The sequence below is a fragment of the Neofelis nebulosa genome, chromosome 7 (genome assembly GCF_028018385.1).
Source record: "Neofelis nebulosa isolate mNeoNeb1 chromosome 7, mNeoNeb1.pri, whole genome shotgun sequence".
NCBI lineage: Eukaryota > Metazoa > Chordata > Mammalia > Carnivora > Felidae > Neofelis > Neofelis nebulosa.
Window position 1 is genome coordinate 52,794,974 of NC_080788.1, and position 25,729 is coordinate 52,820,702.

General features: G+C 42.9%; 1 protein-coding gene across 4 annotated transcripts in view; it reads left to right on the forward strand.

The window, feature by feature from the left end:
* The window catches only part of GNB5 (G protein subunit beta 5), a 59,964-nt gene that overhangs the window by 26,851 nt on the left and 7,384 nt on the right, over positions 1–25,729 (forward strand). For all 4 annotated transcript variants that reach the window (XM_058737706.1, XM_058737709.1, XM_058737708.1 and 1 more), the window contains 4 exons: positions 1,801–1,877; positions 7,879–8,011; positions 23,018–23,161; positions 24,698–24,789. In XM_058737706.1, the coding sequence (XP_058593689.1) occupies positions 1,801–1,877; positions 7,879–8,011; positions 23,018–23,161; positions 24,698–24,789 (446 nt within the window). The remainder of the gene's footprint in view (positions 1–1,800; positions 1,878–7,878; positions 8,012–23,017; positions 23,162–24,697; positions 24,790–25,729) is intronic.

The following is a 25,729-nucleotide window of genomic DNA, read 5'->3' on the forward strand; positions in this document are numbered from 1 at the left end:
CTTCTGTCTGGCCTGGGCATGCTCAGCTCTGAATTTAGACTCTTAAGAGAAAGGCGAAAATCAGTGTGTCGGTGTGCTTACAAGCCTGCATCATGTTGCCATTTACAGTAATGACTATTGATTCTGTTATTTACTTATAAAGAAAGTCTTCTTTTTCACTATATAAAACACAGAGATCTAGATCTGCCTAAAACTGAACAGCATCTGAATTCTGCACTATTGAATGTGTTTAGTAGCTGTTGTGGTAGGCAGTTGCTGTACAACCTGATCAAGGGGGGCCCCAGAACCATCTTTTGGAGCAGAGTCCCTAATGGTCAGGCCCCTGGGAAATAGTAAAAATGGCAACTTAAGAGTTTGCAAAGGGCTTTCCTGTCCAGCACCTCCCTCCACAGAAGCTTCTATTTCTCCCAGCATGCCTTAGCATCTTCAGGAGTGTGTGGGTTTTTGTTATTTCTGTTTAAGCCTTAGAATGTCATTGAGCACACACTGCCTGGTTTCTAAGGGGCATGGTGTTGCCTCTGTGGCCCCTCCATCAGAGACCATAGTTCTTCTTTACTTGTAAAGAAGGAGGCCTGGGGTGCCTTGTGCCTAAAGCGACCATTTGCACAGATTATTCTTGGCGTTTAAAAGGCTGTAGATTCTGGGGCACCTGGGTGGCTCAGTTGGTTAAGCATCTGACTTCAGTTCAGGTCACAATCTTCACAGTTCATGGGTTCAAGCCCTGCTTTGGGCTCTGTGCTGACGGCTGGAGCCTGGAGCCTGCTTTGGATTCTGCATCTCCCTCTCTCTCTACCCTTCTCCTGCTTTGCTCTGTCTCTCTCTCTCTCTCTCTCTCTCTCTGTCTCTCTTTCTCAAAAATAAACATTAAAAAAAATTTTTTAAGGTTATAGATTTCAAGTGACAGAATTTTCATGGGCAGTGTCAGGGCCCATGTTTCCCCCACAAAATCACACGGGATCAAACAGGAAAGAAGACCAGCACTCACATGTACTTTAGGAATCATATAGTCCCATCCTCTCCCTTCACAGATGGGGAGAGACTGAGGGAGGACAAATTGCAGGGCTACATGAGGCCGCACGTCTTGCTGGTGTTGGAACCAGGACCAGGGCCTATGTCTGTCATGGAAATAAGACCACAAATTCAGAAGGTTTTGAATTGTGGCTTTCTTGTTTGCCTGTCTACATGCAGGAGAATGCAGGAGCCAGGAGCAGGAACTGCTACATCTTGTTCTCATAGCTTCCATGTTACGGGTTCTGTGTTATCTGTGAGCACAACTCAGCATCACCCTGTGCACACCTGCCCCCACTCACACCTTCCCAGGAATGGTTTCAGGCCCCACAGGGCCCAGCGGCTGTTGTACACTCACAAGGAGACACATATGACATACATGTTGAATCATTTAAGAATAGATTTTGAAAATAGGGGGAATTTGAGTAAATTGGTTGAAGAATATAACTGCAGTGAAATTCAGACTGACCTTTCAAAGAAAATGAGCTCCAATATTCATTCACAAGAACAAGGGAGTACACCATTAAGAAGTAAGTAAAACATTAAGAGTATTGTTTTGCTGGTTGAGATTTTTAGCTTTCCGAATATACGACATACTGTTCAGCTGATTATGGGGGAGCTGAGTCTCTTCGTCAGTCTCCAGCTGATCGTCACCTCACATCACTGCTCTTTGAAGCTGTAATGGAATTGAGCAGGAACCTAAATCGTTTCATTTTGTGAAAACTAAAGGTTAATACATGTGTGTAGAAACACTGCTCGTTCCTTCTATGAACCTTGTGTACTGTGTTTCAGGAGCACGCGGTCACTATGCCCTGCACGTGGGTGATGGCTTGTGCATATGCCCCATCAGGATGTGCCATTGCATGCGGGTGAGTAGGGGCCACAGCAGCTTTTCAGATGTCCTGTTAGCCATAAAACACCATTCGATTGGCAAAAACAAACACACAAAAACTTGTTTTTGTTATTTGCTGGTTAAGTAATGTGTTAACTTCCTCCCTGAACTTTATCAAAAAAGAAACTATAAAAATCTCTTTCATAATTATTTTCACTACAGACTGACAGTCATTTAAGTTTCAAACCTGCCCACCTCTACTCTCAAATGCTGTTGGTAGGGACTAGAAATTGGTGTAGACATTTTGGAAAACTTGTTGGTAATATGAAAGAAGCCTTGAAAAATTTATAACCTTTGGGGCACCTGGGTGGCTCAGTTGGTTGACCGTCCGACTTCAGCTTAGGTCATGATCTCACAGTTCACGAGTTGGAGCCCCGCATTGGGCTCTGTGCTGACAGCTCAGAGCCTGGAGCCTGCTTTGGACTCTATGTCTCCCTCTTTCTCTGCCCCTCCCCTGCTTGCACTCTGTCTCTCTCTCAAAAATAAATAAACATTAAAAAAAAATGTTAAAAACCAAAAAACAAGAATTTGTAATCTTTGATCCTAATGATGCCACATCTAAGAACTTTGTTTGAAAGGAATGATCCATAATATAGAAAAGCCACATGAGTGATAATATTTATTGTAGTGTTATTTAAAATAAAGCAAAAGTAGGGTCAAGTAGGGAAGAACAGTATGTCCATCAAAGGAAATTGTTAAGTGAATTGTGGTACATGAATTGAAGAAAATATTTTATACAACCATCAAAAAGAAAACTTCTTAATTATAGTAAGTGAAAAGAGCATTCAGGAAGCCTGGGTGGCTTAGTTGGTTGAGCGTTCAACTTCAGCTCAGGTCATGATCTCATGGCTCATGAGTTTGAGCCGCACATTGGGCTCACTGCTGTCAGCACAGAGCCCGCTTCAGATCCTCTGTCCCCCTCTCTCTCTGCCTCTTCCGCACTGGTTTTCTCTCAAAATAAATAAATAAACTTAAAAAAAAAAAAAAAAAAAAAAGAGCATCCAGGTGGCTAGGAAGACTGTTTTATTCCCTATTCTCCTGGAGCTCAGTTTAACAGAGTTGGCCCTGAGGACTGCAACCAACCCAATTCCCTTTCCCTGTGTTAAACGGTTCTGGAACCATTCAAAGTATTTCTACAGTAGGAGCCCAGCCATGTTAGGAAAGAGTCAATCACATGTCTGTGATGAACTATACCAGAAAATCCAGTAGCAGTTCTTTGTGGATGATAGGACTATGGGTTTTTTTTAAATAGTTTTCTCTATTTTCAAGTTTTAAAAATAAGTGTATGTTATTTTTATAATCAGGAGAAAATAGTTTTATTTCAAAAGTGAAAATCCTTGGCCTTGAAACAAAAAGTTTGGAGCATTCTCCAGCCAGGGTCACACCAGTGCTCATCCCCAATGTCCCTCCCTTTGGGTGGCTGTTTGGGGGCATCTTTCCATTAACGCTCCATTTGCCAAGACCCTGTGTGCCTTTGGAACCCATGGTCACACACACGTATTACATATTTTCTAATTATTTAAATAATTCAAGAGTAAGTTGTATTTCCATCTTATAACTGAATGGTAATATTTATATAAAATTCATTTCCATTTACTTCTTGAAATGGTTTGAGGTAAGCACAATAAAAGACACACACATACATATGTGATTTATATATATATATATATATATGTGTGTGTGTGTGTGTGTGTGTAGGTATTTATATATGTCATATATATAAAAAAATTTATCTATATGCTATATATATAAAACATTATATATGTGTATGCATACACACACACACACACACACACACACACACACACACACACAAACTATCAGGTAAGTGCAAAGGAGTTCAGCCAGCTGGACAGTTAGAAGGCACAGTCCCCACAAGACTTCTGTCCCTTCAGATACCAGCCACAAATTTGAGAGTCCCCACAACCATTCTCAGGTTTGAAAATTTTCTAGAACAATCACAGAACTCTGGGAAGTGCTATACTTAGGCTCACAATGAAAGGATACAAATTAGAGCCAAAGAAAGAGGTGCATAGGGCAGAGTCCAGGAGGGGTCCAAACCTGGAACTTCCAGGTGTCCCCTCCCTGTGGAGTCACAGATGGCATCACCTCCTCCTGGCCACCATGTGTGATGATACGCAGAGTATTATCAGCCAGGGAAACTCTTCTGAGCCTCTGGTGTCCAGAGTTTTTACTGGGGCTCAATCACATACTCCCCATGTGGCTGACCCTCAGTCTCCAGTGTGTCCTCGAGGTTTAGACTAATACCTTCAGTTTCTAGTTCCTCCAGAGGAGGTCAGAACTTACAGAGATTGGAAGTCATAGTGCATCTCCTAAAGCCCCCACCAGAAATCACACTGTTAAGACTATTGGCCAGAACTGCTCCCGTCAGACAAGCCATTCCTGGGACTCAGAGATGACCTCCCAGTAGCTGAAGGCAAAAGCCAACCTCTCATTAGGTAAGATCAGTTCTTTCTCATTAGGAATAATAAATATTCTGCATTTTAAAAAACCCTGGAGTAATATGTTTCTAACTGGGCATTGATGTTAGCAGATACATAGAGTTGGGTGAGTTACATGATTTCTCAGTATTTGACACTGAGATACTAGCTGTCTGGTTCTGCATTACAAAAAGAATATGTTGGGTAGATCCTTCTGCAATATGCAATGAATATAATAACATAGTGAACAAGGTCTTTCACAGTAATTTAGAAAATGATTCTCTCGGATATGTCTTATTTGAACCCTCACTAAATAGAACCCAGTGGGAACATGTCCATGAGGATGAGGGTCAGGCAGGGAAGAGAACAATTTTACAAGGCCCAGGTGGACACATCTGTGGTGACAGCGTGGCAGAGAGAAAAAGCTCAGAGAGGAGGGATGGCTGGTGCCTTAATCTCAGTCACATCTGTTTCCCAGCCCTGGCATATGGTAGCTGGTCAGCACCTGCACTGGCTGCCTCGCACCTTGTTATGAAACAGAAGTGGAAGTAGTTCAAGGTGTAACTATTGGTGAAATATTAACAAATATGTAAAATATGGGGTCCACTGGATGAGGAGAGAGCATTAAAAATGAAACTGAGAGACTGAATCCCCATCGTAGACAAAAGCACCATCTCCCTTGCTCAGACCTTCCTTAGAACTGCCAAGAGCCACCGCGATTAACTTGCCTTTCTAGTGATGATCTAATGAGATGTTTCTCGACTGTGGCTTTGTGACACCCCTGTAACTCCGTGATCACACAGACCCACATCTCTGCCACATTCTCAATTTTTTTTTTAGGGAATAATGGGGATATTTTTATCTCCATCTGCCTGACTTGTGGGTCTATTTCTTAGTTGCTTCCAAACTTAAAAGCTAAACTCTAACAGTATTGACACAATCCTCTTCTCAAAAAAAAAATGTGTTAATTGATTTTATTTATATGTAAGTTTTTTTTTTTATTTGAAAGCCAGATCCCCAAGAAGACTTCACTCAGGAATGTACACTTGATATGAACACCTGTTCACAAGGCACTGGACTGAGTGTCCTGGGGAATTTAAAGATGAATAGGATAGGGGCACCTGGGTGGCTCAGTCGGTTAAACGTCCCACTCTTGATTTCAGCTGAGGTCATGATCTTGCGGTTCTTGGGATCGAGCTGGACCTCGGGCTCTGTGCTGACAATGCAGAGCCTGCTTGGGATTCTCCCTCTCTCTGCCCACATGTTCTCTCTCTCTCTCTCTCTCTCTCTCTCTCTCTCTCTCTCTCTCTCAAAATAAATAAATAAACAAACATAGTGCCTGCCTCCAACCAAGTAGAATATAAAGTTAACAATTATGACCACTTACTGAGCCTCTATCATATGTCTAGAGCCATTCTGAACTCTTTATGCTTCTTCACAACAGCCCCTTGTAAAAGGTGGGTGGCATCAACTCCATTTTATAGTTGAGGAAACTAAGGCTCAGAGAACCTTAACAAACATAAGCAAGATTACAAAATGAGTTAGATACTAAACCAGAGAGTCAACACCAGATGCATCACACTGCAAGCTTCTCTGCTTCTCATAGTGCAAATAACTCAAAATAATAAGTATCCCAACAGAGCTACAGAAACTACTCTGAAGCCTCAGCATGGGAGAAAGCCTTCCACCCTGAGGTCTGGCGAAGCCCATGGTCCACAGCATGCTGGTTCAATGGCACAGCCTAACTGCAAATCATTCTTACCCACAAGCTTATGAATTACTGGTAATAGACTTCCCAAGTCCACACCTGCCGCTTTGAGCAGCTGGAAAGGTTAAGGGACACCCTAGCATCCCCAGGGCCTCAGAAGAGAGCTCCTAAACATCGTTCCCCACTAAAAGGAAGCAAGGCTCCTTGGAGTAAGGCTGATTTAGGTCTGGGACAGGAAAGGAAGGCCTCTTTAGAGCCTTGGGGATTTTCTTGTTCCAGAAAGCAAGGAAATATTCAAGGACCAATGGAGTCCTATCAAAAGGAAACAGGAGCTGCTTGAAGGGGCCCCCACTGTCCAAATTTGGGACAATTTGAGCATCACATGGAATAGTGATAGTAATGGATTATAACAGAGTTGAAGAGAAAAATGAATCCATTTCTTACGAATGATCAAATCAGGAGGTCACCCTTTTGTACCCCTAAAGTAATATTTGATTCAAACAAGCATAGTCTTGCTGAAGCCTTTGCATGAAAGGTTGTTGGAAAGCAGGATATTCACATGGTCTTGAAGTGTCAAACCCAAACTATTACTAATTATAAACAAGTCACATTTACCATGGAAAGATATAATGCTTTGACCAAGTCATCAAAGTTGGCATCACCAATTTTAAGACAAGAGGCATCACAAGCCTCTGAAGTGAAGCAGTAAGAAAGAAATACACAATGTCACCTTTATACTATTATTGCCAAAAAAAAGTTATACTTGAAAATAGCCATTAAAAAACAATGTGGAGCACCTGGGTGGCTCAGTCAGTTGAGCATCCGCCTTCAGCTCAGGTCATGATCTTGCAGTTTGTGAGTTGGAGCCCCACATCAGGCTCACTGCTGTCAGCCTGTCAGCACAGAGCCCACTTTGGATACTCTGTCCCCCTCTCTCTGCCCTTCCCCCCGCTTAGGCTGTCTCTCTCAATAAATTTTGAAAAAAGCAAAGAAACAATGTGACAAGTCCAGATTGTATGTGACATTCTATAAAACACTTGGCCTAAGATCTCTTGTCATGAACAACAACAAAAAAGAGGTAGAGGGTCTGTTCTAAATTAAAAGATCTCAGGGGTGCCTGGGTGGCTCATTAGGTTAAGCGTCCAACTTTGGCTCAGGTCATAATCTCACAGCTCATGAGTTCAAATCCCGCATTGGGCTCTGTGCTGACAGCTCAGAGCCTGAGCCTGCTTCCAATTCTATCTCCGTCTCTCTCTGCCTCTCCCCTGCTTGTGCTCTGTCTGTCTCCCTCTCTCTCTCTCAAAAATAAACATTTAAAAAATTAAAGGATCTTAAAAAGATACAAAAAACCGTGCAATATCTGAACCTTGCTTGGGCCCTGGATCTTGGGGGCAATTGGGGAAGATTGAATACAGATGGCCTCTTGGACGGTGTTAGGGAATTTGTGTTAGTTTTCTAAATGTGATAATGATTTAGTGGCCACCTAGGAGAATGTTCTGTTTTATAGAAGATGTATATTTGCAAATTGAAGTATTTAGATGTAATATGTCACGTCTGCACTTCCCTTCAAATGATTCAGAATTTGTCCTACAAATATGGCAAAACCAAAGTTACTAAACATAAGTCAGGGGATCTGGGTGTTCATTGTCCTATTTTTCTTTCAATTTTACTGTACATTTGAAAATCTTCCAAATAAAAGTTGGGGGTAAGTTTACAATATATGATGCTGCCAGAGGGAAACATTTTGAAAAAGTGCGTGTGCATGAGAATGTACACATGTATTCTATTGCCTTATATTAGCATTTGACACTTCTTTCTTTCCATGCTAGTGGTTTGGATAATAAGTGTTCTGTGTATCCACTGACATTTGACAAAAATGAAAACATGGCTGCCAAAAAGAAGTCAGTCGCTATGCATACCAACTACCTGTCTGCCTGCAGCTTCACCAACTCAGACATGCAGGTAAGTAACCGGCCATGTGGTGGGGCAGCCTGCTGGAGAGCAGGGGAAGTGGCAGAGGACTAAGAAGGAGTGGCAAGGAGAGGAAGCTTTCCAGTGTCCTCTATCATTATTACTGTTATTGTTACTGTTATTATTATCATCATCTTGTTCAAGTATAATTAACATACAGTGTTATATTTCAGATGTACAATATAGCGATTCATCAGTTCTATGCATTTCCCATTGCTCATTATGATAAGTGTGCTCTTAATCCCCTTTATTTCACCCCATCCCTCACCACCTCCCTCCCCTCTGGCAACCGCCAGTTTGTTCTCTGCATTAAGAGTCTGTTTTTTGAAGGACGCCTGGGTGGCTCAGTCAGTTGAGCGTCCAACTCTTGATTTCGGCTCAGGTTGTGATCCCAGGGTTGTGGGATTGAGCCCCACATAGGTCTCGGCACTGAGTGTGGAGACTGTTTGGGATTCTGTCTTTCTCTCCCCCTCTGCCCCCACCCTCACTCATGCACACTCTCTCAAAATACATAAATAAACTTAAAAATAAAGAAAATCATTTCATTTACAATTACATTGAAAAGAATAAAATACCTAGGAATAACTTAACCAAGGAGGTGAAAGCTCTGTACTCTGAAAACTATAAAACATTGATGAAAAAACTGAAGATGACACAAACAAATGGAAACATATTCCATTCTCTAGACCCAATATTGTTAAAATATCCATTCTACCAAAAGCAATCTACAGATTTAATACAATCTCTATTAAAATACTAACAACATTTTTGAGAGAACTAGAACAATCCTAAAACTTATATGGAACCACAAAAGGCACCAAATAGCCAAAGAAATCTTGAGAAAGAAGAACAAAACTGGAGGTATCAAAATCCTAGATTTCAAGATATACTACAAAGCTGTAGTAATCAAAACAGTATGGTACTGGCACAAAAATAGATGCATAGGTCGATGGAACAGAATAGAGTCCAAAAATCCATCCACACTTTTATGGTCAATTCATCTACAGCAAAGCAGGTAAGAATATACAATGGGGGAAAAGACAGTCTCTTCAACAAATGGTGCTAGGGAGATTTGGCGGTTGGGAAGATGGCAGCGTAGGAGGACGCTGGGCTCACCGCGTCCTTCTGACCACTTAGATTCCACCTACACCTGCCTAAATAACCCAGAAAACCTCCAGAAGACTAGCAGAACGGAGTCTCTGGAGCCAAGCGCAGATGAGAGGCCCACGGAAGAGGGTAGGAAGGGCGGCGAGGTGGTGCGCGCTCCACGGACTGGCGGGAGGGAGCCGGGGCGGAGGGGCGGCCCGCTGGCCAAGCAGAGCCCTCGAGTCTGGCTGGCAAAAGCAGAGGGGCCGGACGGAGTGTGTTCCGACAGCAAGCGGGACTTGACATCTGGAAGGTTATAAGCTAACAGCTCTGCTCAGAGAGCGGGAAGGCTGGAGGACAAGGGGAGGGAGAGTTGTTGAGCCCTGGATGCCAGAGCTCAGCTTGGCGGGGAACAAAGGCGTTTGCCAGCGCCATCTCCCTCACCCATCCCCCAGCCAAAATCCCAAAGGGAACCAGTTCCTGCCAGGGAACTTGCTTGCACCCCACAAACACCCAACTCTGTGCTTCTGCAGATCCATCCTTCTGGCAGGTCTGACTCCCTACCGGTGCCGCAGGGCCCCTCCTGAAGCGGATCTCTGAAGGAAAAGCGAGCTGAGCCTGCCCCTCCTGCTCCTGCACACCTTGCCCATCCACCCCAGCTAATATGCCAGATCCCCAGCACCACAAGCCTGGCAGTGTGCAAGTAGCCCAGACTGGCCATGGCACCCCACAGTGAATCCCACCCCTAGGAGAGGGGAAGAGAAGGCACACACCAGTCTGACTGTGGCCCCAGTGGTGGGCTGGGGGCAGACATCAGGTCTGACTGCGGCCCTGCCCACCAACGCAAGTTAATCAAGACAGCACACGGGAAGTGCCCTGCAGTTCTGCACCACTCCAGAGACTATCCAAAATGACAAAACGGAAGAATTCCCCTCAAAAACACCTCCAGGAAATAACAACAGCTATCGAACTGATCAAAAGGGATTTAAATATAACAGAAAGTGAATTTAGAATAATAGTCATAAAATTAATTGCTGGGCTTGAAAACAGTATAGAGGACAGCAGAGAATCTATTGCTACAGAGATCAAGGGACTAAGGAACAGTCAGGAGGAACTAAAAAATGCTATAAACGAGCTGCAAAATAAAATGGAAACAACCACGGCTTGGATTGAAGAGGCAGAGGAGAGAATAGGTGAACTAGAAGATAAAATTATGGAAAAAGAGGAAGCTGAGAAAAAGAGAGATAAAAAAATCCAGACGTATAAGGGGAAAATTAGAGAACTAAGTGATGCACTAAAGAGAAATAATCTACGCATAATTGCTATTCCAGAGGAGGAAGAGGGAGAGAAAGGTGCTGAAGGTGTACTTGAAGAAATAATAGCTGAGAACTTCCCTGATCTAGGGAAGGAAAAAGGCATTGAAATCCAAGAGGCACAGAGAACTCCCTTCAGACGTAACTTGAATTGATCTTCTGCCTGACATATCATAGTGAAACTGGCAAAATACAAGGATAAAGAGAAAATTCTGAAAGCAGCTAGAGATAAACGTGCTCTAACATATAAAGGGAGACCTATAAGACTTGTGACCGATCTCTCTATTGAAACTTGGCAGGCCAGAAAGGAATGGCAGGAAATCTTCCATGTGATGAACAGAAAATATATGCAGCTGAGAATCCTTTATCCAGCAAGTCTGTCATTTAGAATAGAAGGAGAGATAAATATCTTCCCAAACAAACAAAAACTGAAGGAATTCGTCACCACTAAACCAGCCCTACAAGAGATCCTAAGGGGGATCCTGTGAGACAAAGTACCAGAGACATCGCTACAAGCATGAAACCTACGGACATCACAATGACTCTAAACCCATATCTTTCTATAATAACACTGAATGTAAATGGACTAAATGCGCCAACCAAAAGACATAGGGTATCAGAATGGATAAAAAAAACAAGACCCATCTATTTGCTGTCTACAAGAGACTCATTTTAGACCTGAGGACACCTTCAGATTGAGAGTGAGGGGATGGAGAACTATTTATCATGCCACTGGAAGCCAAAAGAAAGCTGGAGTATCCATACTTATATCAGACAAACTAGACTTTAAATTAAAGGCTGTAACAAGAGATGAAGAAGGGCATTATATAATAATCACAGGGTCTATCCATCAGGAAGAGCTAACAATTATAAATGTCTATGCGCCGCATACAGGAGCCCCCAAATATATAAAACAATTACTCACAAACATAAGCAACCTAATTGATAAGAATGTGGTAATTGCAGGGGACTTTAACACTCCACTTACAGAAATGGATAGATCATCTAGACACACGGTCAATAAAGAAACAAGGGCCCTGAATGATACATTGGATCAGATGGACTTGACAGATAGATTTAGAACTCTGCATCCCAAAGCAACAGAATATACTTTCTTCTCGAGTGCACATGGAACATTCTCCAAGATAGATCACATACTGGGTCACAAAACAGCCCTTCATAAGTATAAAAGAATTGAGATCATACCATGCACACTTTCAGACCACAATGCTGTGAAGCTTGTAAACAACCACAGGAAAAAGTCTGGAAAACCTCCAAAAGCATGGAGGTTAAAGAACACCCTACTACAGAATGAGTGGGTCAACCAGGCAATTAGAGAAGAAATTAAAAAATATATGGAAACAAACAAAAATGAAAATACAACAATTCAAATGCTTTGGGATGCAGCAAGGCAGTCCTGAGAGGAAAATACATTGCAATCTGGGCCTATCTCAAGAAACAAGAAAAACCCCAAATACAAAATCTAACAGCACACCTAAAGGAAATAGAAGCAGAACAGCAAAGGCAGCCTAAACCCAGCAGAAGAAGAGAAATAATAAAGATCAGAGAAGAAATAAACAATATAGAATCTAAAAAAACTGTAGAGCATATCAACGAAACCAAGAGTTGGTTTTTTGAAAAAATAAACAAAATTGATAAACCTCTAGCCAGGCTTCTCAAAAAGAAAAGGGGGATGACCCAGATAGATAAAATCATGAATGAAAATGGAAGTATTACAACCAATCCCTCAGAGATACAAGCATTTATCAGGGAATACTATGAAAAATTATATGCCAACAATCTGGACAACCTGGAAGAAATGGACAAATTCCTAAACACCCACACTCTTCCAAAACTCAATCAGGAGGAAATAGAAAGCTTGAACAGACCCATAACCAGCGAAGAAATTGAATCAGTTATCAAAAACATCCCAACAAATAAGAGTACAGGACCAGATGGCTTCCCAGGGGAGTTCTACCAGACATTTAAAGCAGAGATAATACCAATCCTTCTCAAGCTATTCCAAAAAATAGAAGGGAAGGAAAACTTCCAGACTCATTCTAGGAAGCCAGTATTACTTTGATTCCTAAACCAGACAGAGACCCAGTAAAAAAAGAGAACTACAGGCCAATATCCCTGATGAATATGGATGCAGAAATTCTCAATAAGATACTAGCAAATCGAATTCAACAGCATATAAAAAGAATTATTCACCATGATCAAGTGGGATTCATTCCTGGGCTGCAGGGCTGGTTCAACATTCGCAAATCAGTCAACGTGATACATCACATTAAGGAAAGAAAAGATAAGAACCATATGATCCTGTCAATCGATGCAGAAAAGGCCTTTGACAAAATTCAGCAACGTTTCTTAATAAAAACCCTTGAGAAAGTTGGGATAGAAGGAACATACTTAAACATCATAAAAGCCGTTTATGAAAAGCCCACAGCTAACATCATCCTCAATGGGGAAAAACTGAGAGCTTCTTCCCTGAGATCAGGAACACGACAGGGATGTCCACTCTCACTGCTGTTGTCTAACATAGTGTTGGAAGTTCTAGCATCAGCAATCAGACAACAAAAGGAAATCAAAGGCATCAAAATTGGCAAAGATGAAGTTAAGCTTTCACTTTTTGCAGATGACATGATATTATACATGGAAAATCTGATAGACTCCACCAAAAGTCTGCTAGAACTGATACATGAATTCAGCAAAGTTGCAGGATACAAAATCAATGTACAGAAATCAGTTGCATTCTTATACACTAACAATGAAGCAACAGAAAGACAAATAAAGAAACTGATCCCATTCACAATTGCACCAAGAAGCATAAAATACCTAGGAATAAATCTAACCAAAGATGTAAAAGATCTGTATGCTGAAAACTATAGAAAGCTTATGAAGGTAATTGAAGAAGATATAAAGAAATGGAAAGACATTCCCTGCTCATGGATTGGAAGAATAAATATTGTCAAAGTGTCAATACTACCCAAAGCTATCTACACATTCAATGCAATCTCAATCAAAATTGCACCAGCATTCTTCTCAAAGCTAGAACAAGCAATCCTAAAATTCATATGGAACCACAAAAGGCCCCGAATAGCCAAAGTAATTTTGAAGAAGAAGACCAAAGCAGGAGGCATCACAATCCCAGACTTTAGCCTCTACTACAAAGCTGTAATCATTAAGACAGCATGGTATTGGCCCAAAAACAGACACATAGACCAATGGAATAGAATAGAAACCCCAGAACTAGACCCACAAGCGTATGGCCAACTCATCTTTGACAAAGCAGGAAAGAACATCCAATGGAAAAAAGACAGTCTCTTTAACAAATGGTGCTGGGAGAACTGGACAGCAACATGCAGAAGATTGAAACTAGACCACTTTTTCACGCCATTCACAAAAATAAACTCAAAATGGATAAAGGACCTGAATGTGAGACAGGAAACCATCAAAACCCTAGAGGAGAAAGCAGGAAAAGACCTCTCTGACCTCAGTCGTAGCAATTTGTTACTTGACACATCCCCAAAGGCCAGGGGATTAAAAGCAAAAATGAACTACTGGGACCTTATGAAGATAAAAAGCTTCTGCACAGCAAAGGAAACAACCAACAAAACTAAAAGGCAACCAACAGAATGGGAACAGATATTTGCAAATGACATATCGGACAAAGGGCTAGTATCCAAAATCTATAAAGAGTTCGCCAAACTCCACACCCAAAAAACAAATAACCCAGTGAAGAAATGGGCAGAAAACATGAATAGATACTTCTCTAAAGAAGACATCCGGATGGCCAACAGGCACATGAAAAGATGCTCAATGTCGCTCCTCATCAGGGAAATACACATCAAAACCACAGTCAGATATCACCTCACGCCAGGCAAAGTGGCCAAAATGAACAAATCAGGAGACTATAGATGCTGGAGAGGATGTGGAGAAACGGGAACCCTCTTGCACTGTTGGTGGGAATGCAAACTGGTGCAGCCACTCTGGAAAACAGTGTGGAGGTTCCTCAAAAAATTAAAAATAGACCTATCCTATGACCCAGCAATAGCAGTGCTAGGAATTTACCCAAGGGATACAGGAGTACTGATGTATAGGGGCACTTGTACCCCAGTGTTTATAGCAGCACTCTCAACAATAGACAAATTATGGAAAGAGCTTAAATGTCCATCAACTGATGAATGGATAAAGAAATTGTGGTTTATATACACAATAGAGTACTACGTGGCAATGAGAAAGAATGAAATATGGCCCTTTGTAGCAACGTGGATGGAACTGGAGAGTGTGATGCTAAGTGAAATAAGCCATACAGAGAAAGACAGATACCATATGTTTTCACTCTTATGTGGATCCTGAGAAACGTAACAGAAACCCATGGGGGAGGGGAAGGAAAAAAAAAAAGAGGTTAGAGTGGGAGAGAGCCAAAGCATAAGAGACTCTAAAAACTGAGAACAAACTGAGGGTTGATGGGGGGTGGGAGGGAGGGGAGGGTGGGTGATGGGTATTGAGGAGGGCACCTTTTGGGATGAGCACTGGATGTTGTATGAAAACCAATTTGACAGCAAATTTCATATATTGAAAAAAAACGGTGCTAGGAAAACTGGACAGCAACATGTTAAAGAATGAAACTGGACCACTTTCTTATACCATACACAAAAATAAACTCAAAATGGATTAAAGAGTTAAACATGAGAATTGAAAACATAAAATTCCTAGAAGAAAACATAGGCAGTAATTTCTTTCTCTGCACTGACAGTGCTGAGCCCGATGCAAGGCTCAAACTCATCAACTGTGAGATCGTGACCTGAGCCGAATGCAGAGTCGGATTCTTATCTGACTAGGAATGGAATTGTTTTCTTAATTTCTCTTTCTGCTGCTTCACTATTAGTGTATAGAAATGCAACAGATTTCTGTATATTAAGTTTGTATCCTGCAACTTTACTGAATTCATTTATCAGTTCTAGTAGTTTTTTTGCTAGAGTCTTTAGGGTTTTCTATATATACTCTCATGTCATCTGTAAATAGTGACAGTTTAACTTCTTTCTTACAAATTTGGATGCCTTTTCTTTCTTTTTCTTGTCTGATTGCTGTAGCTAGGACTTCCAGTACTATGTTGAGTAAAAAGGTTGAGAGTGGACATCCTATCTTGTTCCTGATCTTAGAGGAAAAACTCTCAGTTTTACACCTTTGAATATGATGTTAGCTGTGTGTTTTTCATTTATGGCCTTAATTATGTTGTGGTATGTTCCCTCTAAGCCTACTTTGTTGAGAGTTTTTATCATGAATAGATGTTAAAGACTGTCAAATGCTCTTTATTCATCTACTGAGATGATCATAAGCTTTTCCTCCTCTCTCTTGTTAATGTCAGGTATCATATTGATTGGCTTGTGAATATTGAACCACCCTGATCTCTGGAATAAATCCTACTTGATCATGATTTTTTAAAATATATTGTTGGATTCAGTTTCAGTTTGCTAATATTTTGTTGAGGATTTTTGCATCTGTGTTTATCAGAGATATTGGCCTGTGGTTTTCTTTTTTTGTAGTGCCTTTATCTAGTTTTGGTATCAGGATAATGCTAGTTTTGTAGAATGAACTTGGAGCTTTCCTTCTTCTTCTATTTTTTGGAACAGTTGGAGAAGAATAGGTATTAACTCTTCTTTAAATAGTTGGTAGAATTCACCTGTGAATCCATCTGGCCCTGGATTTTTGTTTTTTGGGATTTTTTGTTTATTATTATTATAACTAACTCAATTTCATTACTAGTAACCAGTCTGTTCAAATTTTCTTTTTTCTTAATTTCTTTATTAAAAGTTTTTTTATGTTTATTTTTGAGAGACAGAGAGAGACAGAGTGCAAGTGGGGGAGGGGCAGAGAGAGAGGGAGAATCTGAAGCAGTCTCCAGGTTCTGAACTGTCAGCACAGAACCCAACCCATGAACTATGACATCATGACCCGAGCTGAAGTCAGACGCTTAACCGACTGAACCACCCAGGCACCCTTGTTCAAATTTTCTACTTCTTCCTGACTCTGTTTTGGAAAGTTACATGTTTCTAGGAATTTATCCATTTCTTCTAGATTATCCAATTCATTAGCTTATAATTTTTCATAACATCCTCTTAAAATCCTTTGTGTTTTTCTGGTGTCAGTTTTTATTTTCTTCTCCTTCATTTCTGATTTTATTTGAATTTTGTCTTTCTTTTTTTTTTTTTTATGAGTGAGGCTAAAGGTTTATCAATTTTATTGATCTTTTCAGAGAACCAGCTCCTGGTTTCATCAATGTGTTCTATTGTTTTTTTAGTCTCTATGTCATTTACTTCTCCTCTAATTTTTATTATTTCCTTCCTTCTACTAGCTTTGGACTTTGCTCTTTTTCTAGTTCCTTTAGGTATAAGATTAAGTTGTTTATTTGAGCTATTTCTTCATTCTTGAAGTATGCCTGTATTGCTCTAATTTTCCCTCTTAGAATAGTTTTTGCTGTATCCCAACAATTTTGGCCTATTGTGTTCTATTTTCATTTGTTTCCATGTATTTTTTAATTTCCTCTTTGATTCCTTAGTTGACCCATCCATTAAATATAGTAGCCTGTTTTTTAGCCTCCATGTGTTCTTTCCAGATTTTTTCTTATGATTGATTTCTAGCTTCATACCATTGTGCTTGGAAAAGATGAATGATGTTATTTCAGTCTTTCTGAATTTACTGAGACTTGTTTAGTGGCCAACATGTGATTTATTCTGGAGAATGTTCTTTGTGCACTTGAAAACAATGTACATTCCACTGTTTTTGAATGGAATATTCTGAATATATATGTTAGGTCTATCTCGTCCGATGTGTCATTCAAAGCCATTGTCGGTTCATTTTCTGCCTGGATGATCTATCCATTGATATAAGTGGGGTGTTAAAAGTCCCATATTATTATTATATTACTGTCAATTTCTTCCTTTATGTCTGTTAATAGTTGCTTTATTTATTGAGGTGCTCCTATGTAGGTGCATAGATATTTACAATTGTTATATCTTCTTGTTGTTTTTTTTTCCTTTGTCATTATGTCCTTCTTTGTCTCGTTAGTCTTTGTTTTATTTTTAAAGTTTTTAAGTTTATTTATTTATTTTGAGAGAAAGAGAGTGTGAGGGATACAGGCAGAGAGAGAGGGGAGAACGCAGAACCCGATGCGGGGCTCGAACTCACAAACCGTGAGATCATGACCTGAGCTGAGATCAGGAGTTGGACACTTAACCAACTGAGCCACCTAGGTGCCCCTCTTTGTTTTAAAGTCCATTTTGTGCAGTGTAAGTATTGCTAGTCTGATGTCTTTCTTAACTGGAGGGGTGTACTCCAACAGTTGGCTCTAAGAGGAAGCTCCTATTATTTCTCATTGATTATCATTTTTTATTTTTAATCAGCAATGAGGAAAGTCAAGGATACTAATTAATGATAGAGTTGAGATAAACTGCATATCACATTAAACATCCTCCTCTAATTGACTTGGTGGTCATGGGAGTGGAACAGAGAACCTTCTGAATGGGTAGAAATTCCTATCTTTTCAGTCTGAGTGGTGCTTGCATGAGCTGCTGTACATGAGTAGAACTTCAGTGAGCAGCTGAGTCTCAGAGCTGTGAGCATTACACACCTCACTGTACCTACTTCACACTCCTGTTTTAACAGATGCCAAAAGAAAAAGCTTTCAGTGGTAAATCTGTTTCCTACTTTGAATAAACCACAAGGTGAAAACAATACAACTTCAATACTTTGACTAAGGTTTTTTAACAAGTCATAAAAGGATCCTTAGTTTATTCATTCATATCTATTTAGCAAACCTTAGTAGGTGCCCACCACCCACATTGCCAGATACCACCGGGTCTGGGGGTGGACTTGCAGACACCGTCCTATGTTCTCAGGCCCTTCATGGAAACCATCTGTGATTGAACAGCGGGGGAAGCTGAGAGCTCAGAGCGGGAGGGGTGGTCACAAACTTGCTGCAAAGGGCTGCCTGAGCCAGCCTTGGAGGGGGAGGGTGTTGCCAGTGAAGTGTGAGGGCAGCCCAGTGGGAGGCAGGCAGCTGACAGGTGGGCGGGGCCAGATCACAGGGCCCCCTGAATGGGCTGACCCAGAGAAGGGCAGAGAGCCATTGCAAGGGCTGCATCAGATTTGGGTTTCTTTCTTTTTTTTTTTTTTTTTTTTTTTTTTTTAGTGTTTATTTATTTTTAGAGAGCATGAGTGGGGACGGAGGGGGAGAAAGAGAATCCCAAGCAGGCTCTGCTCTGTCAGCACAGAGCCCCACACGGGGTGGGGGCTCGATCTCATGAACTGTGAGGTAATGGCCTGAGCCAAAATCAAGGGTCAGACACTTAACCAATGGAGTCATCCAGGAGCCCTGATTTGGGTTTCTTTTAATGAGGAGAGCCTCTGAGATTAAAGCCTTCCACGGCCCACCATGGCTTCAGCTGACTGAGGTCAGCAGGGGATGCGAGGCTTGTAGCAGGGAGACCAGGTGACTAGGTGACTTTCATTGCTGACCAGTGTTTGCACCTGTTGCTTACCACCAGGATTCTCAAGGAGCTGTACGGTAGGGGGTGCTGTGGCCTGGCTGGCTGCAGTGGCCAGAACCAGATGTCTTTGGGCCTGAGGAGCAAGCCACTTAAAGCCACACAGGATGTTGAGTCTGGATGAAGGAGAGCTCAGAGGGAGGCAAGAACAGTGAGTCTTCGGGCATCTTAAGTCCCTCGGGTTGTGTCCCATCACCCTCGCTTTGTGTGGCCACGGGTGCTGGAAGTGGGGATTAAATGGGGCATCTGTAAGGTAGAAAGTGCTTTCCTCCTAACAAGCAGCTAGCAGCAGGTAGAGAAGGTCCTGCTGGCTATTCCTGTGGGGATGCAATATGGAAGACAGAGCAACGTAAGGTCTTGGCTCAGAGTCAGACAGCTGAGATCAAATCCTGGCTTCACTGTATTCTAACCGGCCAGTCCTAAACAAGGTTTTATTCTGTTTTGTTTTTCTTACCTGCAAGTGAGAATGGTAGTGAATTCCTCCCTCATAAGGGTTTCTGAGGATTAAATGAGGTGATTTGTATAAAATACTTAGTATGGCCCCTGGTAAATATCAATACATTTTAGGTTTTATCACTTTATTATTTATTATTATTAATATTTACACAAAGCTTCCTGGGTGACTCAGATGCATGGCCTGGTTTGGGTATCTTAATGAACCTTAAGCTTCCTTATATTTTGGGGATCAAGGATGGAAAAAGAAAAACTCAAGGAGCTGGTATAAGACTATGGTGTTAAACCTACAAAATCTCTACATTCCAGAATAAATGACTGACAGCAAGTTAGAGGTTCTGTTTAGTACATTTGTCATGATGACCATTGGGCTTTTAAATTCTATTTTTACTTATAATGAAGATCACAAACATAATAAAAGTATTTTTAAATATTTTTTTTACTATTAAGGATTTACTCCTAACTTTTAAAAAACTATTCATTTCTTTGATTGAAGAATATGGTATCGAAAATTCCCAAATTAAAGAGCTAGAGTGAGGTAATTGTTTAAAGCAGATTGTTTGGATGTCCCAAAGAAGATGAAGGTTATTGGCCCTTTCCTATAGGACAGGAGAATGGATGTGGGCCAGGAGGGATGAAAGGGAATTATAGCATATTGTACATGTAAGTACCCAAATTAAGACCCTGGGTCTTAGACCCAGTCTTAAGACCACAAGTCTTGTGTGCTCATAAGTTACTTTTATGAGCCTATGTCATCTTGTTGGGTGTACCCGGGCCTCGTAAAGGAAGCCAAGGAGGATTGAGTCCCGTGGACAGCTGCAGGGGCTTGGCAGCCTTGGAGATTCCCCAAATTTGAAAGCTGCCCCTGTGGGAGCTCTGATGAGGGCCTTGGAGGCCACACCCAAGAAACTTGAACTCTCAGAACCCACCCAGCTCTTGCTCCCGGGAAGAGCTCCGAAGTGACTTCTGGCTGCAAGGAGATTCTAGGCCTCCCCACACTGCCTGGCAGGAAACGCGCTCCAAGATAGTACAGCTGGAGGGTGCAAGGCTAGGGTGGGAATAGATTCCTCTCCTCTCCTAATTGCAGAGAAAAGATACTTTTTTTTTTTTTTAACAAAACTTATTGTCAAATTGGTTTCCATACAACACCCAGTGCTCATCCCGACAGGTGCCCTCCTCAATGCCCACCCTCCCCTCATCCACCCTCCCCTCCCTCCCACCACCCCCCCATCAACCCTCAGTTTATTCTCAGTTTTTAAGAGTATCTTATGATTTGGCTCCCTCCCTCTCTCTTTTTTTTCCTTCCCCTCCCTCATGGTCTTCTGTCAAGTTTTCAGGGTCCACATAAGAGTGAAAACATATGGTATCTGTCTTTCTCTGTATGACTTATTTCACTTGGCATAACACTCTCCAGTTCCATCCACATTGCTACAAAAGGCCACATTTCATTCTTTCTCATTGCCAAGTAGTATTCCATTGTGTATATAAACCACGATTTCTTTTTAAGTGCTAGGCCCAGGGTATAATAGAAAAGGGAAGAGAACAGGAAACAAGGAGAGGAGGCGAGAACACCACCAGCAGAAGGAATTTGGGGGTGCAGTGCGGTCAGTGGGTGCACTGTATGCTGGCAGTTCCTAAAGCCTGGAGCCCATTTGCTTTCCTCAGCCATCAGTAATTTCCACCCACAGAGGGCTCTCTATGTGGGCACTTTCACTGCAAGAGCCACTTCCTGTGTTGTCTTGTCACCTCATTCAGGCCCTGGGAGCAGCAGGAAGGTGGGGCTTGGGAGGCTGTGCTATCCACAGCTTAGCCCTTGTGGATCCCCCAACCCTTGGCTGCTCAGGACAAGCTTCCCCAGGCCCTGCAGTATGGGCAGCTGGGTCTGAGAGGCTGTGATCCTGGGATCTCCGCTGCCTTTCTCCCAGCCACACGAGGCTATGCTCAGCTAGAGCCCAAGCCTCACACACACTGGCTGTGATGAAAGTTAAAACCCTAACACCCCTCACCCCAGGTACTGCAGGGTTCCTCTCACAGTATAGGCCGGCCTGTGTACTTGTAAGTACACTTACCAGACGCTGCTTGAGGGGTGCTGCACTGGTCTTAGACAGATTTCCCTAAAATATGCCTTTGATCTTACCCTCTTGCTTCCCACAGCTCAGTCTGGCCTACAGGCTGAAGTCCTCACTCTATACCAGGCATACCTCTCCTTTGGTGCAGAGATAGGCCTTCACCTGCATGCCCTCCGTCCCCTCCCCTTCACCTGGTCAGCTCTCACTCATCCTTGAAGATCAGCTCAGATGTTGCCAGAATGGGTTGATTGCCCCTCCCATGGGCCTGCCTGTACCTCAGCACTTCTCACTCCATTGTGAGTCCTCATCGTCTTGTCTGCCGAGATCCTCGGAAAAACTTGCTATCCAGCAATGTCAAGCCTCTTAGACCTAGTGCAGCAAGGGAGAACCCCAAGTTGACAAAATCTCCATAGCATCTCAAAATGAAGAAATCAGGGAAGGATACTTGGAGAGTTTTGGGGTCCAAGCTGGGTGATTTTAAGGTGGGTCTCTCCAGGTAGGAGACTGGTTATAACATTGATAGCTTTGGGTTGGTGAGCCCCACAAAGTAAGAGTCTTGAAGTGAGTATTGTTGAGCAAGCTGTTAGTCTTGATAAATAAGTTGTTGAGTTGGTTTACAGCCTTATCTTGCAGGAGCAGGTATTTCCTGAAGCAAGCAGCTAGGTTGTTTTTACTTGGTGTCAGTATTGGCGAACATAGCCTGGGGAAAGTCTTCCTGGTCTCAGAATTGTTTAACACAGGGGTAGGGAATTAGTTTTGTGTCAGTTCTTATGGCCAAGTCTGTTGAACTGAGCTCCAGGAGAGCAGAGACCAAAATATAGTCTTTGTGCAAACCCTGATCAATGCCTGTTAACACAGCACCTGGACGTCATAAGCACACAGCTAATGCTTGCTGAATCCATGAGTGCATGAGTGTGGCCTCATCAGTGGCCCTAGGACCTTCTCGGGCAGCACCCTGCTCTGGAAAGAAGCAGCCACAGGAGAATGTGTCTAAGAAAATGCTGCCTGACCCTGGCTGCTCCGGGTGGGGTCCAGTGATTAGCATTGGTATGACCTCAGATTTTGTGAGAACTGTGGTTCTCAACACCCCGCCTCAGTGCAAATTAACCTGCATCACGGTGGCTGGGGAGCAGTTGGTGTCTGAGAAGCAGTTGGAGCATCCGGCCTGCTTGTGGGAGGCGCTCCAAGTGCTGTTCTACAGCTACTCACGGAGCACTTCCTGCATGCCAGCAGGCACACAGCCCTGCAGATACAGCGCGGAGGCCTTCTGAATTTCCTGCTCTGGAGGGTGCATAAACACACATCTCAAGGACACTGAGACTGTCAAAAATGACCTTTTTTCCCCTCAGTATAGGAGAAATATTTCTATGCTTGAATCCACATATAGCGAGGCATGTGTCCGTGTGTGTTCAAGGAGGCTCCATCCCCCCTCCACCCCCCCCCCATCCAGCTTTAAGCATCTGATTGACTTCCCCTGACAGAAGTCATAATAACAACGCTCTTCCTGTCCTTTTCTGTGGACAGATCCTGACGGCGAGCGGCGATGGCACATGTGCCCTGTGGGACGTGGAGAGTGGACAGCTGCTGCAGAGTTTCCATGGGCACGGGGCCGATGTGCTCTGCTTGGACCTGGCCCCCTCAGAAACAGGCAACACCTTCGTGTCTGGGGTAAACACCCAAGGAAAATCCCTAGGGGCCCTTTTCTCCATGGGAGGCTTATGCTGGCAATTTTGGGGACTGGATCAGACACTTCTCTAGAAGGGGCTGCAGGAATTGTCCTCAGCTCACTTCCACACCCCCGTCTACCACAGCACTGGCACTGCTTGGGGGGCAGTGACAGTGCTGGACTGTGAGGGTCTCCTGCTGCCGACAGTCAGTCTACAGAGGGATCTGGAATGTTCTCCTAGATGAGCAGTAGGTGGAAGAGTTGTCCATGCGTTATACATATGTCAGGGGCGAATAAGAACAGAGAACTGAGCAGGCGAACCTGCCTCAGGTCCTGTCTCACTTTAGTCAGGACACTGGTGAGAGAGGACAGTGCTGGACATACCACTGCATGGTGTTTGTAGCTGGAAGACATAAGGGCCCTTTGCTCCAAGCTGCCCATGTGTTAGCGCGGGGCATCAGGTAAGGGCTGAGGCCTGTAATCGGCAGGGACCGCATTTTCTTTTTGGGTATTTGGCCCCAACTGTGTATGTTTCATTTCTATGCCTTTAAATAACTATATTTATCCCTCCTCAACTACACTGTCTTTTCAAATTGTTGTATCACTGTAGATTATATTGTCTCAGGGCAGTAAACTTCCTCTAGTTTAGTGTCCTCAAAAGATTGGAAGACACTCCTGATTGCTTTGCCCACATTCTCATTAAAGATAATCAGAGTGCTGAATCCCCACAGTGGGTATTCCTGAGATGCCAGTTCTGGTACTTGATCACACTCTTTTCTCTGAGTTGAAACCAGCAACTTAAATACCAACTTTAAGCCATTACTTCTTATTATTTGGCCATTGACAGTCTACATTGTACTACCCAAGCTTGATAGCAGGGTTGATCTGCAGGAATTTGTCAAATGCTCCTAGAACCACGATGGTATAATGTGAAAACCTCATGTTTATGAATCTCTGGGTCATGTTGGCAACCCAGAGAGGGTGTTTACAGGTATTGAGGCAGAAGCCCAGGATGGTGAGTTGCTAGAGATACCCAACTAACTGCTGGCGAGGTCATGACTCCAGCAGCATGCTGCAGAGGTATAGACAGCCCAGCTCCACCTTTGCTCAGGGCTGCCCCATACACCTGAGATGAAGCTGGGCGGTCCCACTGTGCACCCACTGTATGCCTGCCCTCCCCCTGGGCTGAGAGGCAGAGATAAAGAGGAAGGAGGAAGGGGAAAACAGAACAAAGAGAGAAATGCCCAGGAGGAAAGCAAGAAGGAGGCTCTGGAGGGTTTACACCAACTTGGGAAGGAGCAAAAGAAGAAAACATGCTGAAAGAGAAATCTGGGTGCCTTCCGTTGCTCCCCCACACTCTCAAGACGTGGTTCTGGCTTTCTAAGGGCTTATCAGTTGAGGAAAGCTAGTCTCAGAAAAGCATGTCGTCAGCCATTTACCAATGGAAAGGAAATGGCTCTGTTACATAACAGGAACTCATGCCCATCTGTAGAGAGTCCTTGCAGTGGCCATAACTCTGGATAACTTTGCATTTGTAGGGATGTGACAAGAAAGCCATGGTGTGGGACATGCGCTCTGGCCAGTGCGTGCAGGCCTTTGAAACACACGAATCCGACATCAACAGTGTCCGGTCAGTGAGTAGAATGTTCACATAACTTCTCTGTTCTGCTGGTAATCCCTGGCCTGGGGTTCCTGCTCAGCCCAGGAACCACCTCCAGACTCAGTTTACCTGGCTGAGAGAGGTCTCTCCAGCAAGAATGGCTGATTTGTGGTGGCACTGAACAGCGTGCCAGATCTCTTGGATATTTTTAATTTAATGGCAGTAGGAGCAATTGATATTATCCTCCCTAAACAGTCAGTATTTCTCATTCATTTATTCAGCAAATATTTATTGAGACTTACATGCTAGACATTGTTCCAGAGACAAGGTCTCTACTTCCCTGCAGGAGGCAAGACAAATACAAATAAACAAATGTACAGCTTAATTTAAGGTAGTGATAAGTGTGTTATGAGAAAAGTAAAATAGGCAGATGGGATGGGATGGGTTATTACTTAGGATGATCAGGGAAGACCTTTCTGAGAAAGTGATGTTTGAAAGAGCCAAGGCTTGAGCTGGGGTGGTAAGATGAGATGTGGAGGACTTAACCACAGGCCAGGTAGGGGGTGGCTGACATTGCCTCTGTTTTGCCTTTAAGAGATCACTCTGGCTGCTGTTTGGAGAAGAGATTGTAGGGAAGCAAGAATGGAAGTACTACGGCCAATTAGAAAGTTGTTGTGTGAGTTCAAGAAAGAGGTGATGGTGGCTGGAAGTAAAGAAGACATTGTGGAGACAGAAAGGTCCAGAATTGTGACATTTCTGAGATTTTACCCTAGCTGCAAGCTATCAATTTAGGCTGCCACAGTTTCAAGCATGCTGGTAGAAGACATGAGACTCCTGAGTGCAAGATTAAGGACAGTTTATTATTACTCCTAGCAATGGCATCAGCCAGGGTATCAGCATTTTTGATGCTGGTTTCCTGAGCCCCAATTCCACAGGGTGAAATGGAGAGGGCCAGATGACACCTGCACAG